The sequence below is a fragment of the Artemia franciscana genome, chromosome 8 (genome assembly GCF_032884065.1).
Source record: "Artemia franciscana chromosome 8, ASM3288406v1, whole genome shotgun sequence".
Lineage (NCBI taxonomy): Eukaryota > Metazoa > Arthropoda > Branchiopoda > Anostraca > Artemiidae > Artemia > Artemia franciscana.
In genome coordinates, this window is record NC_088870.1 from 28,724,455 (window position 1) to 28,741,590 (window position 17,136).

The following is a 17,136-nucleotide window of genomic DNA, read 5'->3' on the forward strand; positions in this document are numbered from 1 at the left end:
CACTTTTTTTGGCTAAATGGCTTTCTCAAAGTACATAACTTGCAAAATAAACTCACCTAATCAACTTCTTTATTCGTATATATTTATTACGTATATGAATGGGTTTGCTCCCTCGTCAATACATTGCTCTCAAAATTAAAGTTTGATTTTGTTCCAATTCTTTAAGAATGATCCCTGAATAACAAAGGTCGTTTAATTAGAATAAATAACTCTTTTAAAAGTGCTAAAATTACTTTAGCGTAAAGAGCGAGGTATTGAGTTGGGGACGAAACCCCTCATATGCGTAAAAATTACTGTTCGTTCTAAGTTTTAATGTTGCTCCTTACTTTCAGTTGAAAAAAACTTGTTTTTTCTATTTAATTTCTGAATGTTTTTTATGTTAATGCTGGTTTGGATTTTGACTCATCGTATATGAATAATTAAAACGAAATTTGCATATTAATTTGCTTTTTTTTGGCTAAATGGCTTTCTCAAAGTTTTGATCGGATGATTTTGAGAAAAAAGGATGGTGGAGGAGGCCTAGTTGCCCTCCATTTTTTTGGTTACTTAAAAAGTCCAATAGAACTTTTAATTTTATTTTAAGAACGTTTTTTATTAGTAATAAATATACGTAACTTATGCAATAAACTTGTATATGTGTACATTTTTATTACGTATATGAGGGTGTTCGCCCACTCTTCAATACCTCTCTCTTTACGCTAAAGTTCAATTTTTGTTCCAATTCTTTTAGAATGACCCGTGAATCAAAAAGGCCGTTTAATTAAAATAAATAGCTCTTTTGAAATTACTAAAAATACTTTAGCGTAAAGAGCAAGGTATAGAGGAGGGGATGAACTCTCTCGTATACATAATAATTTCTCTTTGTTTTAAGTTTTAATGTTACTCCTTACTTTCAGTTGAAAATTTTTTTCTAAATTAATTTCTCATTGTTTTTTTAATAATGCTGGAGAATCCAGTGCTCCCCTTCATGGATATTCTCCTCCCTCATGATAAATTTCTCCATGGAAAGATCCTCTCACGTAACCCCCTCCCCACCACCTGAAAAAATCCCCCCTGGGAACGTCCGTATACTTCCCAATAACCTATACTATATGTAAACAATGGGCAAAGTTCATAACTTGCAGCCCTGCCCCAGGGGACTGTGGGGGACTAATTCGTCTTCAAAGACATAGTTATTAGATTTTTTTACTATTATGAACAAAATAGATATCTTGAAATTTTGATCCAATGACTTTGGGAAAAATGAGCGTGGGAGGGGGCCTAGTTGCCCTCCAATTTTTTTGTCATTTAAAAAGGGCACTAGAACTTTTATTTTCCGTTAGAATGAGCCCTCTCACGACATCTAGGACCACTGAATCGATATGATCACCCCTGAAAAAAAAACAAAGACAGATCAATAAATACAGATAAACAACACGTGTCCGTGATCTTTCTTCTAGCAAAAAATACAAAAATTCCACATTTTTGCAGATAGGAACTTGAAACTTTTACAGTAGGGTTCTCTGATGCGCTGAATCTGATGGTGTGATTTTTATTAAGACTCTGTGACTTTTAGGGGTTGTTTTCTCCCCCTTTTTTGAAAATAAGGCAAATTTTCTCGGGCTCTTAAATTTTGATGGGTAAGACTAAATTTGATGAAATTTATATAATTAAAATCAGCATAAAACTCTGATTTATTTGATGTGTAAATTGGTATCAAAATTCCGTGTTTTAGAGTTTCGGTTACTATTGAGCCGACTCGCTCCTTACTACAGTTCATTTCCACGAACTGTTTGATACTCAACATTTAGGCACATTGGAGAATACATTTCTGTGGACAAAAATATTTCGGAATCTACTGTCACCCCTGAAATTTTTTGCAATACGTCCTTCCTGCTTTCTGCAAAGTATTTTTTATGTCTTTGAAAACCTGTAAAACATTTATTAGAAAATCATCCTCAAATTTGACTTATACAAATATTAATATAAGTTAGAACCATAATCAAAGAGGTAAAAAGTAATCAAGAACTTTAAAAACTTCCACCAGAGGTATAAATGTTTCTTTTTTAGATTGTACTACTTTTTAACGGAGAGATGAAAGCTTTTGAGCTTTCAAAAGCTTTAACATTTTCATGTTTAATGTTCACCAAGCATTTTAATGTTTGGTGAACCTTTTTTTTTGGGGGGGGAGGGAGGTCCCGGTTTAAATGTTGGCCTTGGTCTTGAAAGGAAATTCAAAGCATAGGAATAAATGCGGCTTTTTGTGCTCTTATCTACCCCAAGAAATCATTTTGTAATTTTCTCAGGTTTCTTCTATTTTTTGTTTACTTTCAAATTACTATCCCATCTTCACTTCGATTCTTGAATCTCCTTAGATTTTAGTATTAAAATTTTCATTTTTAAAATACGTAACTAAGAACCTTTCCGGGTGCTTTAGGTGTGGTCTCTCAACCGAGTATCTCAACAAACCATAAGAATTGTAACGCCTGCCCCTGTACTATCTTTAGCAGTTGATCCATCTGGGTCTTTTTGTGCTGGCAGTTGTGGCGAGAAAATTTTGATTTGGCAGCTTTCTACTGGTCACCTTGTGAAGACAGTAACAAGACATTATCAGGATGTGACTACTTTAAAATTCAGCGATTGTGGTGGATTTCTCCTATCAGGTGGTGGTGAAGGAGCTGTCAATGTTTGGTTGTTATCTGACCTTGTTGACCAGGTATTTGAAATGTAGATTTTTCTAAGCGTATAATGTATGTCTAAGGCTTTGAATGCCTGAAAATACTCTCCTAAGATTATTTAAAGAACCCCCTGCCTCATGCAAGATGCAAGTCATCCTGTTGGCTCGAATGCTTCCAAGGGGGGAAGGGAAATCTTGCTATTGGCTTTTAACCCTAATAAGTAGTGCATGTATCACTGCTAAAACCTACTAAAGAAATTTACTTTTAAAGAGAATAAAGCTCATGTTTTTGGTATATATAGGCCTACACACGCGACAGGGGAAATAAGAAACTTCCAAAAGAACTACTCGAATGAAAATTAAAGTATCTAAGTGTATAATCTAAGTATCTAATGCTAAGGTTGCTTTAATTCTAATTTGAGGTTGATTTGGGGTCGTCCTAGACAGTATTGATCTGGTCAACAGCTTCCTACCCCTTTAACCTTTCAAGCGACTTGAGGAGGGACGGGAATGTGCTCGACACCATGGCTGTCCTCAAATATTCGTGAGAATTGGTATACCCTGTGTGAAGAGAGATAGGATGTGGCAATGAAATAGGAATAATATACCTCTGTCAGTAATACACCAATAACAAATAAAGGAATCATAATAGATTTATTTTTCTTTTTTTTTCAATGAAGCGAATTTTATGCACAGGGAGTTTTGGGATCGAGCTCCAATGATTAAAAACTTCCATGGTTGTAATCCAGCTCTCTCTCTCCTTCTCTCTCTCTCACTCTCTCTCTCTCTCTCTCTCTCTCTTTCTTTTTTTTCTTATTGTTCTCTACTCTCTCTTTTTTATTCTCTGTCGCCCTTTTCCTCTGTGTCTCTTTAACGCAAATTCAAACATGTTTGGAATATATGATATTACGATATTATCACAAAGACAAGACAGAAACAGAATAGTATCAACAGAATGAAGATTTTTGCTTTCTATTACTCCTTTTGGTAAAAATTTTCAGTTTTTTCTTTCTGATTTTTAGCTTTTGTTATCCCAAAAAACTAGTTGTAGTGCTTCAGATTAAATATAAGTTAAGCTATGTGTGGGAATCTTTATTCTGTCAAATAGTTTTACAACTGTCTGAAGTGCTTAGAGTTAGACCACGGTTTTTAGTGACATAAAAATATATCACTAATGTATAGTTTAATATTAAAACGTATCATGACAGATATAATATGAAAAAATAGTAATTTCTAAAGTGGGAGTATTTTCCATAAAAAGCTTTGAAGATATTATGTAATCAATCAGTGTTATGTAAATAAAGTCTCTTTTTTGACGTGAAAGTCAATTCCAGCAAATATGCTACAGGCTGTTTATTGTCTTCTTTTTCTATAGAAAAAAACATAAGGCTGCGCATTGGGTTATGTTTTAGAAGCTTTAGTTTAGGTGTATTTTCGAAGTATTCTGTCAAACAAAAGAGAAGCTTTCTTCATCTTCTGTTGTAGGCGTTTTTTATGTTTCTTTAAATCCAAGAGGATTTGGTTTTATCCAACGAATCAAGGAACAAACTTCTTGGCTATTTTGGCTATTAGCAAAAATATTAAAACTAAATATAAAAAAAATATAAATGTAAGTTGTGATTTTAGTTCTATTTTTTTTCTTTTACTTTTGGTTGAAAATATTTGAATTACCCTTACTCTATGCCTATCTACCCTAGTTCTGCCCTAGGATGGATGATGGACTATCATCAAAAATAAAGTCAATCATTTTTATGCAAGCCTAAAAAAGTTAAGCCAGCTTAACCTGTCACAGAGACTATCTGCCTTGGTTTTAATCTAATTTACAATGATTTTCAAGTCTTTCATTACTTCCACCAAATTGATACCACTTGTGCCCAAGGGAACAATAGGTATATTTGTGTACTTTTTCTTGTTTTAGTCCATCTTCTGCTTACTAATTTTCCCCGTTTTGATTTTTTTTTTTTTTTTTGCTTTTCTCCTAGGTAATGTTACACTGTCAGTGTTGCCAGTATTTTTTGGTTCCTATTAAACTCATGTTAAAATGCCAATCAGTTTTCTCCCATCGGTTTGTAAAACTCTTTGGCTTTATCTCCGAATAAGGCAATTATTTTTAAATTACGGTAATATTAATCAATGCTGCAATACCTAACGTTTTAAAAGCTAAAGTAAAAATGGGTAAAGATTCATTCCTGCCGTTCCCAATTTACACTTTTACCTTTTTTTTATTTTTTGTTGTAGACTGTATACCTATGAGTGTTTGCCCGTTCGTCAACATTTTTTTTTTTTTTTTTAGATAGAAAACAGTCACAAAACGGCCCTCTAATAATTTGATTAGAATATTCCTTGAAATTCAGTTATATTGCGTCTGATTTTGGACAATAGTAAACTCGAAGTGATATGTGATGTGACATCAGGGAAAGATTGTAATCTAAAAAAAAAAAAAAAAATATCCTTATGAATATATAGTTCAATGAAGGTTGAAAAATATAAACTTCAGGGCATATTGACCGTGGGCTTATGAGAAAAAGATCGTTGGAGAAAAACATATAAGTTCAGGGGAGCTCCATTATCGTAGAAGAAAACGTAAAAAGCTCATCGAACGGAGCAGGAATTCTTAGCAAATTTCTTAAGAAGCAAGAAGAAGAAAATTACAAAAACCTATGGTATCAATTGGAGGGGGGTGCCCTCACCCTAGACGTTGAAAAAAACATTTTTGGTGTATTTTCATTTAAAAAGCGAAATTTTGCCCCTTTCCCTGCCTAAATCTTTGTAGCAGTTTTTGTAAATGAATTCAACAAAATTTTCAAAAAAGGACCATAGGTGAGGATTTATCCTGTAAAGTGGTTCCGTTTCTTGAATATAATGCTTACAAACGAAATGTGGATTATACGTGTAATAATCGTTAAAGGCGAACGAATTAATCTTATAACTAACATATAATCGTAAGAACTAACATATTTTGCAATGTTGTTATTTGGAACTTGGCTTTTCATTCTTTTAATTCTAAAGAACCTACCAAGACAGAAGAAAAATATTTTACCACCAGCTGGTTTTTCAGACAGAAGTAAAAACCATTGTATCCTTTTTTTCAACTTATTAAATTATTGATTGCAAAGTCTCTACAGATCGATGTTCCATACCGCAAGGAAAAAGATGAAGAAGTAGAATTTATGGAATTTTCTTGGGGGGGGGGGGAGGTTATGATACCGTATTGTTTTCAAACACAAATAACTGACTATTAAGAATTTTAAACTTTAAGGTAATGTATCTGTAAACTAATACTCTATGGCTTTAAGGTTATATTACTTCTAATATTCCTACTTCTTGCTTCTATTACTTGTGATTTTTCTACCCAGAATTTTTTTTTTATGTAGCGCTTGTTTTGCTTTTTGTTGTGACAAAAATTCATTGACAATATCAAACAGTTCGTGGTAACGAACTGTAGTAAGGAGCGACCCGGCTCAATGGTAACCAAAACTCAGAAAAATGGAATTTTGATACCAATAGCTACATCAAAAGAATTGCATTTTAATGCTGATTTTAAATATATAAGTTTCATTAAGTTTAGTCTTACCTCGAGCCTGAGAAATTTTGCCGTATTTTAGAAAATAGTGGGAAACACCCCCTAAAAGTCATAGAATCTTAACTAAAATCGTACCATCAGATTCAGCGTATCAGAGAACCATATTGTAGAAGTTTCAAGCTCCTATCTACAAAAATGTAGAAATTTGTATTTTTTTTTTCCAGAAGGCAGATCACGAATGCGTGTTTATTTGTTGTTTTTTGTTTTTTTTTTCCCAGGGGTGATCGTGTCGACCCTCTGGTCCTAGAATGTTGCAAGAGGGCTCATTCTAAGGGAAACGAAAAGTTCTAGTGCCCTTTTTAAGTGACCAAAAAAAATTGGAGGGCACCTAGGCCCCCTCCCACGCTAATTATTTTCCCAAAGTCAACGGATCGAAATTCTGAGATAGCCATTTTCAGCATAATTCAGCATCTGAGTTAGCCATTCAGCATAGCCGAAAAACCTTATAACTATGTCTTTGGGGACGACTTACTCCCCCACAGTCCCCGTGGCAGGGGCTACAAGTTACAAACGTTGACCAGTGCTTACATATAGTAGTGGTTATTGGGAAGCGTACAGACGTTTTCAGGGGAAGTTTTTGGTTGGGGGGAGGGGTTGAGAAGAGGGGGATATGTTGGGGGAACTTTCCATCGAGGGATTAGTCATGGAGGAAGAAAATTTTCATGAAGGGAGCGCAGGATTTTCTAGCATTATTTAAAAAAAAAAACAATGAAAAATAATTATGAAAAAGTTGTTTCAACTGGAAGTAAGGAGCAGCATTAAAACTTAAAACGAACAGAAATTATTACGCATATGTGGGGCTCACCTCCTCCTAATACCTCGCTCTTTACGCTAAAGTATTTTTAGTAATTTCAACTATTTATTCTACGGCTTTTGTGATTCAGGGTTCATTCTTTATGAATTGGGAAAAAATTTAAGCTTTAATGTAAAGAGCAAGGTACTGACGAGGGGGTGAACCCCTCATATATGTAGCCTACTAAAAACATGAAAATACAAGTTTCGTTACGTAAGCTAATTTATAAGTTACGTTTATCTTTTGCTAACAAAAACATTCGTAAAAAATTAAAAGTTCTAGTTGCCTTTTTAAGTAACCAAAAAATCGGAGGGCAACTAGGCTTCCTCCCCCGCTCCTTTTTTTCTCTAAATCATTCGATCGAAACTATGAGAAAGCCATTTAGCCAAAAAAATGAATATGCAAGTTTCGTTTTAAATTATTCCTCTGCGGAGAGCCAAAGTCAAAACATGCATTGATTCAAAAACGTTCAGAAATTCAATTTAAAAAACAATTTTTTTAACTGAAAGTAAGGAGCGACATTAAAACTTAAAACGAACAGAAATTACTTCGTATATGAAAGGGGCTGCTTCCTCATCAACGCCCTGCTCCCCTTTCATATACGAAGTAATTTCTGTTCGTATTAAGTTTTAATGTCGCTCCTTACTTTCAGTTAAAAAACTTATTTTTTTTAATTTAATTTCCTACCAAAATTTAACCAAGTAAACCATTTGCAAGCTACACTTTATGGAACTGTATATTGCAGCGCTGCCATAGATATTGATTTATCGTAAGGTCAAAAATTAAATATCACAATCTACTCATAAGTATCGATACTTTGATTACCGATTTCGAGCCCCTTTGCGTTAGTGAAATCAAGAAAATTTAAAGTTATTTGCATTTTGGATTTCGAAAAAAAAAACAAATAAAAAAAAAAACAGGTACATAAAGCTCAAGTTACAGATCTTTAACCGTGAAAAGTAAAAAAAATAAGTACTTTCTTAAGTGAATGTAATGAGCGATATCAAAACTTAAAACGGAATGAAATATTTCTGTATATTAGGGGCGCCGCAATCCCCGCAGTCCCTGCCCCTAACCTTTTACATTAAATTTCTACTTGTGCTCAAGTGAAAGCTTTTCTGAGTTTTACAAATATAACTATTTGATAATTACATATGACTTTTTGTTTACTTTCTGTTAGCTGTTAGGCATCAATACGTTTAGCCAAATAATTTATTGAATATGACTTTGCTGCTTACTCAACGAATAAACACTTAACTTTTCAGTATAAGATTTGTTTTTTCATTTAAGTACACTGCATCCTCTGTTTTGGATGAACAAAGAATACTTGGATAAATTTTTATAGTATTGCTTTCTCTTATGCAGCGATGGTGCTTGTGTAGGTTACATCGGCGAGTCAGGGAGGGATATAAGCAATACCAACTGCGCATTCTGTTTATCAAAACCGACGTTAACAATTTTTTTTTTCATCTCGAAAAGTATCCAAAACCACCTGTAAATTTTTTCTTTCGAAGTGGTATTCTCAGAGCTTACCAAAGATCTACTGATTTTAAGCTACCTAAACTCGAAGAAGAGAAATGGAAGCACTGATATTCTGCATCCCAATTTTGTTGTGATGTATTATTTTACATTTTACAACTAAAATCAAATGTTAAATTCTTCTTTTTTTGGTCGAGAACAATGATGAGAAGGACATTTACAAGACTATAGTTATATCTATAGCTTTTCTAAAATCTTTTTATTATATTTTTAGATTGGTGGTAATCAAGTTCCAGAGCCCCATTTTTCCTTTGCTCATCATGCAGTCGCTGTAGCTGACATTTGGATTGGTTTTGGAGGAAGTCGCTCCCGCTTTGCCTCATGCAGTGGTGATCAAACATGTAATTTGTACGATCTTACCTCTGGAACTCTTTTATTGAAGTTAATTTTTGATGTTGGCTTAAAATGTGTTACGTCAGATATCATAGAGTCTTCTTTGTTTCTTGGGAGTGTCGATGGAAGAATATTTCAGGTAATGAATCTGAGTTTTTTCTTATTTTCGCTTTCCTAAGCCCTAACACTTTTATTACATTGATAATTCCTTAATTTTTCTATAAGGGCTTAGTAAATAAAGCCAGTTAAAAAAAAATAAACAATTAAGCCACTTTGGTGAGAATATTTTCTCCGTGAGGAGTGCCTAATAAAAATAAAGCAGTAAAAAGTGCGCAGGATTCCTAACTATATCCAGTCTCGGGTGATTAAATACTATTACTACAGAAGAATGGGGTTACTTTGTCTTTTGGTGTAACATTGGTCTAAAATTATGAAAAAGATTTATGAGTCTATATTTTTGCCTAGGCTTATGACAGGCTGTTTATTTTTTTTTTTTTCTACATATAAATCTCTGACCCAGCTGACGTTACAAGGTTAGTTTATTTGTTACAAAAAAATGCAATGTTTACATTTTTATACCACCAACCAAGTGTCCTCCATAATTGCACTTGTAGATAAGTCAGTGGATTTTTCTTTTTCAAATAAGCTGTTTACCATGGACCTTAGCCACAAGCACTGAGAAAATTTTGGAAAACAACCAAGATCTAGGCCTCTGATGGCCAAGAGCCTAAAAAACTGTCACTTTTTACAAGTAAGATGTGGTAATATTGGTCCATGATGGTTTTGTAACAATCAACTGATATGCATTTCTTATGACCTGACTAAGTTCTAAGGTTACTAAGATGTCATGAAATCCAAGGAGACAGCTGTAAGCAAGATTTCTCTCAACTATACACCACATATCCCTGAGAATGCTCTGAGAGAGATTAACAATAGAAAATTAACCCAAAGAGTTGCTGCTGAGAAGTATGGAATTCCAAGAAGTACCCTCATAAACAAACTGGGAAGATACCATCCAAAAGGCGTTGGTAGACCCATTGTGCTAAACAGGGAAGAGGAAAAATACTTGTTCCATACTCTGTGCTATCTATCAGAGAGTGACCTTCCATTGGACTGGTATGGCCTGGACTGGTTTTTAGTGAAAATTTATTTAGGTAAATGTGGCAGAATTGTCAAAAGTTTCAAGGAAATCTACCAGCAATAGAACGGAAATATACAGAGAGAGTCATCAATACTTCAAGAATGTCAATTTCACTCATGATGTGTGGGAATGTCGCTGGGGAGATGATCCCATTAATGTTGTATTCAAAAATGAGGGCCTGTGGTCCACATGGACAGAGAATGGCCTAAAAAGTGCATGATACAGCAGGTCAAAGTCGGGATGGTTTGATGCAATTTGCTTTGAAGATTTTTATGAAAATCTATTCCTTCCCATACAAAAGAAAAAGGGCAAAAAGAAGATAATTATTTCTGATAACGTGTCATCACCTTTCAGTGTGTCTGTTCTCAAAATATGCAGAAACACAGCATTCGTTTTCCCTCACAGCCAGTCCACTCGAGCCACTTGCTGTTGCTTACTTTCGTTCAATGAAAATAGTATGGCAAAAGATACTTAGGTTCGAATCAGTTAAAGGCTCCAGAAGCACAGGCCCTTCCCAGAGCTGATTTTCCGAGGTTGTTGAAGGAACTTTTGGATGATATTGATGAAGGTAATGGAGCAGCGAATGCGATATCGAGATTTTGAGCTGGAATTGTCCTATTTAACCCCCAGGAACTAAATGGAATCTCGTGTGTTTTTTTTATTCTCTGCTGTCAAAATGATTTTTAAAATACAAATTTCGGGCCAATGTTAGTTAACCAGTACTAGAACTATCGAATTATGCTCAAAAGATAGAAGGCCCAAAGTTATCCCACACCCTGGGGTAAGATTGGTCCAAACATTAAATTTTAAAAGCAATAGAAAATGAATAAGAAAATTATTTTACAATAGAAACTACTTCCAGATAGATAGTGCCACAGAACTCCAAATACTTCACCCTATTATCAATCCCACATACTGATTTACAGACTAAACTGTATGAAAACTGGTGCAAAGTAACCCCATTTTACGGTACTAACAACTCACTGCAGCTCCAAGCTGCCTGACACCAGCACAGCTGAGTACGCTCCTCTTCCATCCCAATCTATTCAAGTATTCCCTCTTCAATCCCTCCCAAGAAGCTCCAATTCTATTTAAATCCTTTCTCATAACCTCTTTCCATTCCCTTCGGGGATAACCTGCGTTTTATTTAGCCCTAGATGAACCGCCAAAGAGGGTGATCTTGCCTAATCTGTCATCCTTTATCCACATTATGCTAAGCCATCTCAATCTTTCTTTCATTATAACCCTAGAAAGCAGAATAGAACCACATTTTGCGTACAGCTTACTGTTTGAAATACGGTCAGTCAAACGAGTACCCAAAACTATCCATAGACGACAATCCTGTGAAAAATATCTAGCAAATTTTCCTCCGTCTTCCTAACCGCCCACTTTTTAGAATCCCACTTGACCACTATGATCACTTTAGCTTCCAATTTTCTAATATTGGTTCGCAGACCTATTGCCCTATTCTTCAAAACTTTTTTCGACTGTGAAAAGCACCTTAGGCCTTTGCTAAGCTATTTCTAGCATCTTTATTGCATCTACCATTTTTACTAGTAATAATATTCAGCTAAGTGAAATGTCTCTAAATCTCTATTTATTCATAGCCTAATCGACTTAGTCTTCTTAATACGGATTTTCAATCCTATTCTTGCACCTTGAACTCTCAAAACTTAAAAAAAATCATTTTATTAACATTTTCATCTAGGACACTCAAAATCATCAATATAATCTAACCTTGGAGGGTTTTATCTTCCCATTCGCGTCCTTGCCTTTGTCGCATTGCTTTGGACAAAGTTCATCGAAATGATCCATATAAATCGGGATAGAACACAATCCTGCTTAACTACTGAATGAATACGAAGCCAGCGACAAACCTCATTTCCTACCTTAACTGCAGCAATGTTGCTCTCGTGTAGATAGCACTAATCAATTTATTGTATTTATCTAGTATACCATTCAAGGACAGGATCTTCACTAAAGCTCTTCTATCAGCTGGACCAAACGCTTGTTCATAATCTAAAATTGAGAACTAAAGGGTTTTGAATTCTTGTATATTTCAGTTATTAATCTAAGAATGAAAATTTAATGGACGAATCCTCTCCCCTTCCTAAAACCACACTGTCCCTCTCTTAAAACTTCATCTACCGCTAATAAACAAACTTAAATTATGATCCCAAGTTTAGAGTATGATTTTTATCGCGATTATTCCAATTATTCCAGTACCTGTAAATACATTCATGTAGCACAAAGTACACGTTAACGGGCCACTAATTACATACAGAAAATATTCTTGAGAGAATTTCTAAAGATTAATTGACCAAAAACTTGTACCTAATCGTACTTAAATTGTAAAAAAAAGTCATATTTAAATACCTACGATACATAGTACAAGTTAATGAGCCGGTAGTTACCCCACAGAAAATGTTCTAGTGGTACAAAAAAAAAGAGAGAAGATAATGAGAAATTTGTGAGGACAGTGAATAACAATGTTGTACAATCTATTCGAATGTTTCGGTTATATATTCAACGGTCGTCATCAGCGAAATGCTATATAAAACAAATAAAAAGAAAACAAACTTACAGTCACATCGACAAAACAATTTTTTCACTAAAATCATAAAATAATTTTTTTTTAAAGAGTCTGCACTTCCTTACCTTGCATAGGTTTAGAAAGACTTCGAATTCACAACTTTTTTCTTACCTTCTTTCCTTATTTGTATGATGGAAAGGTAGTGGGGTTTTCGTTAGTGTTTATGTTCTAGTGGATGTTCGTAGGAATAATTTAGTGAAATCTTCAGGTATCGGCAAGTAACTTTCAGTGCCTACAGTTTCCCTCCATATAGAGACCCAAAATGCCTTCAAAAATGCCTTCAGTTTATTCAAATGGTATTGATGCCTACGACCTCATTTGTGAATAAAACAAAAGAGAAGAAAAACAAGAATGAGGACAACCACTTGCCTTTCTCAGCGCTATGAGAGAAAGCTCAAGTTTTCTGAGCGAAAAGGCGGACAATACAAGCCAGATTAAAATAATAAGACAATAACAAAGAACGTGGAGATCAAAGTGAACGGAAAACCCTAATTGGAAGAATTAAAAACAAACATGGCCAACATTTTCGTTGGCCTTATAAAACCCTGTTTTTGTTCTTCTTCTCTTTTGTTTTATTCTTTGTGACGACAGGCCAATTTAGTTACGAAATTACTTTCTTCTTTTCTGAGCCAAAATCATGCCTCTTTGAGGATTGGATGTGCATAAATGCTATATATATATATATATATATATATATATATATATATATATATATATATATATATATATATATATATATATATATATATATTTATGTATATATATATATATATATATATATATATATATATATATATATATATATATATATTTATGTATATATATATATATATATATATATATATATATATATATATATATAGATATATGTATATATATATATACATATTGTGTACATAATATGTATGTGTATATATAATATGTATGTATATATAATATGTATATATATATACATATTATGTATATATATATACATATATATATACATATATATATATATATATATATATATATATATGTATATAATATATATAATATATATATTATTGGTCATATATATATTATTGGCTAGTGTGTTTCTCATCAAACTTGGTGAAAAGTCTCGGAAACGAATACCGAAAAGTATACTTTATGACATCAGGAAAAAAAAGGCTCTTTATTCTTCTTCTGAAAACAGACCTGGAATCCATAATAGACTCCTTTCGGCTTTTTGCGGGTTTCTTTTGAATACACATTTGACATATCAAAAACCAAGACAATCATCAAATAAACAAAAAGGTCTTTTTTTTTGCCTTCAACATCAGCACAACCTATATATAAACTTTTTGGCTATACAATTGTTAAGGAATATAATTCTCTTGCTTAACGCAATGAAACAAAACCAAATGGTAACTAAGAAACGAGGGAATTGGACGGCTTATGGGAATGATGAAGCTTCCTTTACATGAGGCTTCCTTGTTATCGGTGCTATCTTCCAAAATTTGAAGTGGGTCATAAGATATTAAGATAAGATGAGACCGGGGTTGCCGATCCTTGAAAAAGTTTCTTCTATTCCCAAATATCTGTTTTTTTGCTCATTTTAAATTATCTATACCATATGTGAGTAGATTTGTCCATCCTTAGAAACAAAAAAAGGAAAAATCTTGCACACCAGTAAACGGGTTACATATGTGGGGACAATTTTCCCTCCATTTCCAAGTAAGTGCACACCAAAGGGTAGAGACTCTTCAATTTTCATGTTCTTTTTTCATATATTCATTTTTTTCAAGGCCCGGCTTTTATTTTTTGAGGTTTATTAAAAGTAAAATATTTTGTCCTAACGTGATCCTGTCATTTTTTTCTTAATCTAAAAAAAAAGAAAAAATTAAATTTTTAAATTAATAAAAATTAAAAATTATATAAAAAAAAAAAAAAAAATAGTTTTAAAGAACTAATTTGTTGTATATGTATGTCATAATTACAGTGGTGTTTGTGTGGACAATCTCTTTTATTGTCATTTATGCCTAACTAATGCGTATTTCGCATATCAAGTTTTCTTTCCTATTTTGCTTGTATTTTTGTATGTGGGGGGGGGGGGATATCTTGCCTGCTGTTATGCATAGGTCATTATATGTCATAAACAATTTATACTAATATTGGTAAATGAGAAGATTAGATATTGTAATTAAAATAACCGAATTTTCAAAACAGAAGGCGACGAATAAAGCATAAATTTACGACTTATCTCACTTTATTCTATAGATCAGTCCTGGTTGAACTTCGTTGAAGTAAGGATGCTAGGGCGGTTTTTAAAAAGTTGTAAGAAAAACATTGTTAGTTTTAATTTTCACATTTTTAATGTAAGCTTATATATATATATATATATATATATATTTTTCTCGACTTGTGCTGTAGACGGCGCTTGTACATAGGGTCGAAATGTCCACTGGATTGAAAAGAATTTCCCTGTTGTTTCTGCTTTGTGTTTGTTAGCAACATTAAAACTTAAAACGACCAGAAATTATTACGTAAATGTAGGGTGTTGCCCCTCCTCAACACCTCGCTCTTTACAATAAAGTTTTAATTTTGTCCCAGTTCTTTAAGAATGGCTCCTGAAACACAAGGGCGGTTTCATTAGAACAATAAGACACTTTTTAATAGTACTAAAAACTTTAGCGTTAGAGTGAGGTGTTGAGGAGGGGGCAACGCCCTTCTTTTACGTAATAATTTCTGTTTGTTTTAATTTTTGATGTTGCTCCTTTCTTTCAGTTGAAAAAACTTGTTTTCTTTATTTAATTTCTTTTGAGCTCGCGTTTTTTTCTGAATTTGTATTTTGAAATGTTGTCAGTGTTATTAAGTTGATATTAAAGGACTTTGAAATAACATTTTAATATTTTCTAGGCTCTTTTGAGTGAAATGTAGGATTTCCATTCCATGAAAATGTGGCTTTACAGACACGCACAGTACCCCCCTCCACTCTGTCCCTAAATATTAAGAATTGCTTTTTTCCCGATACTCTAATGTATTTTCGTATATTTTGGGCGGAGGAGTCCTTTTTTCCCCTTTCAGGATTAAAAGCCCTCTGTACGTTTTCTTATGTCTTGTGAATAAGTTTATGAATAAATTTATCTGAATACCTTCAGCAAAACTTTGGCACATTTATTTTGCTTTAACGGTAATCTAGCGAGAAGAATTTTTATTAAAAGGAACAAATAAAGGGACATTAAAAATACTTACAGCCACCTAAAGTCACTAGTTTATGACCTTGCTAATTACCGTTAGTACTGGCTAGTAGCAATGTGTTTATATCTGTTTTAAATGCCAAAATTGATTGTTATTGCATTGCAATGTAGCTTTTGACCATTAGCTCTAGAGGTATTTTTTATGGTGATACATGTTGTTATTGGTGCGAAAAGCAAAATTGCAAAGCATTTTACAACTTATTTATTATCCCATCAAATTATAGGTTAACCTACATCCACCGCCACGTGTTGTCGAATGTCACATTACATCGGAATCAGAGGAATTGAAAAAGAAGACATTTTTTGGTCACACTGGTCCAATTACTTGTTTAACTGTATCAAGAGATGGCACTTTGATAGCTTCAGGGAGCACAGATAATTCAGTGATACTTTGGGACATTTCATCAAAGAATAGGCTACGAACATTTTTGCAGAAAGGTGCAATCACTAACCTAAAGTTTCGTTTAATGTCGAGAAATATGGAGAGAGACACGCTAAAACAGTCACATGTTATTGCAAGCTTTAAAAGACAGTATGAAGATAATCCTTGCAACATCGCCGAAGTGGTGATGGCGTCCAAGATGATCGAGGAAAATGTTACTCTCGACGATGTTCGTGAAACGCCGGGAAATCCCTCTGTTCCAGAATTACAAAATGAAATAGATGAATTAAAAGCTGAGAAGGAAATGCTGTATCAAATATGTGTAAAAGAAGTCTTGAATAAATGCAATTCAGATGCCAAGAAACATCAAAAAAAGAAAAAGAAGAAAAGCCCTTAAAAAGGATATGGCAAGCAAATTTTATTGATAAAAGCTTCTTTAAATTTGGTAATAAAGCTGTATCTCCTTGAATTTTGTTGCTCTTGATATCGTCGGCTAGTAACTTTTTCTTGTCGCCGTGCCGGTAATTTTTTTTTTTTTTTTTTTTTTTTTTTTTTTTTGTTAATGATATTTCCCATTATGAGTTTGATGGAAAACCAAATCTGTTTGGCTTTATTTCCGGCACTTTGTTTGTTTTAACCCCAAGGAAAAAAAAACAATCGAAGTATTTTCTTTGCCCCCTTGTAAAATCTAGATTTTACAAGCAAAGATGGGTCCGCACGTTTAATGCCATAAGGAATAGTGATGTTTCACAGCTTGCTTGTAAAACTTACATGGAAACCATGGCTGTTGGCGATTAAATGGTTTGACAAAATTTTTATTTTAAAAAGACAATCACAAAAGAAAGGTGTGGTCTTCACAGTTAAAGGTTCATTCAAATCAGTTTGCCACAAATAC

General features: G+C 33.5%; 1 protein-coding gene across 2 annotated transcripts in view; it reads left to right on the forward strand.

The window, feature by feature from the left end:
* Nucleotides 1-16,710, forward strand: part of LOC136030249 (WD repeat-containing protein 18-like) — a 28,569-nt gene extending 11,859 nt beyond the window's left edge. For both annotated transcript variants that reach the window (XM_065709089.1, XM_065709088.1), the window contains exons 3-5: nucleotides 2,417-2,695; nucleotides 8,786-9,043; nucleotides 16,084-16,710. In XM_065709089.1, the coding sequence (XP_065565161.1) occupies nucleotides 2,417-2,695; nucleotides 8,786-9,043; nucleotides 16,084-16,638 (1,092 nt within the window). In that variant the 3' untranslated portion in view covers nucleotides 16,639-16,710. The remainder of the gene's footprint in view (nucleotides 1-2,416; nucleotides 2,696-8,785; nucleotides 9,044-16,083) is intronic.
* Nucleotides 16,711-17,136: the final 426 nt, after the last annotated feature.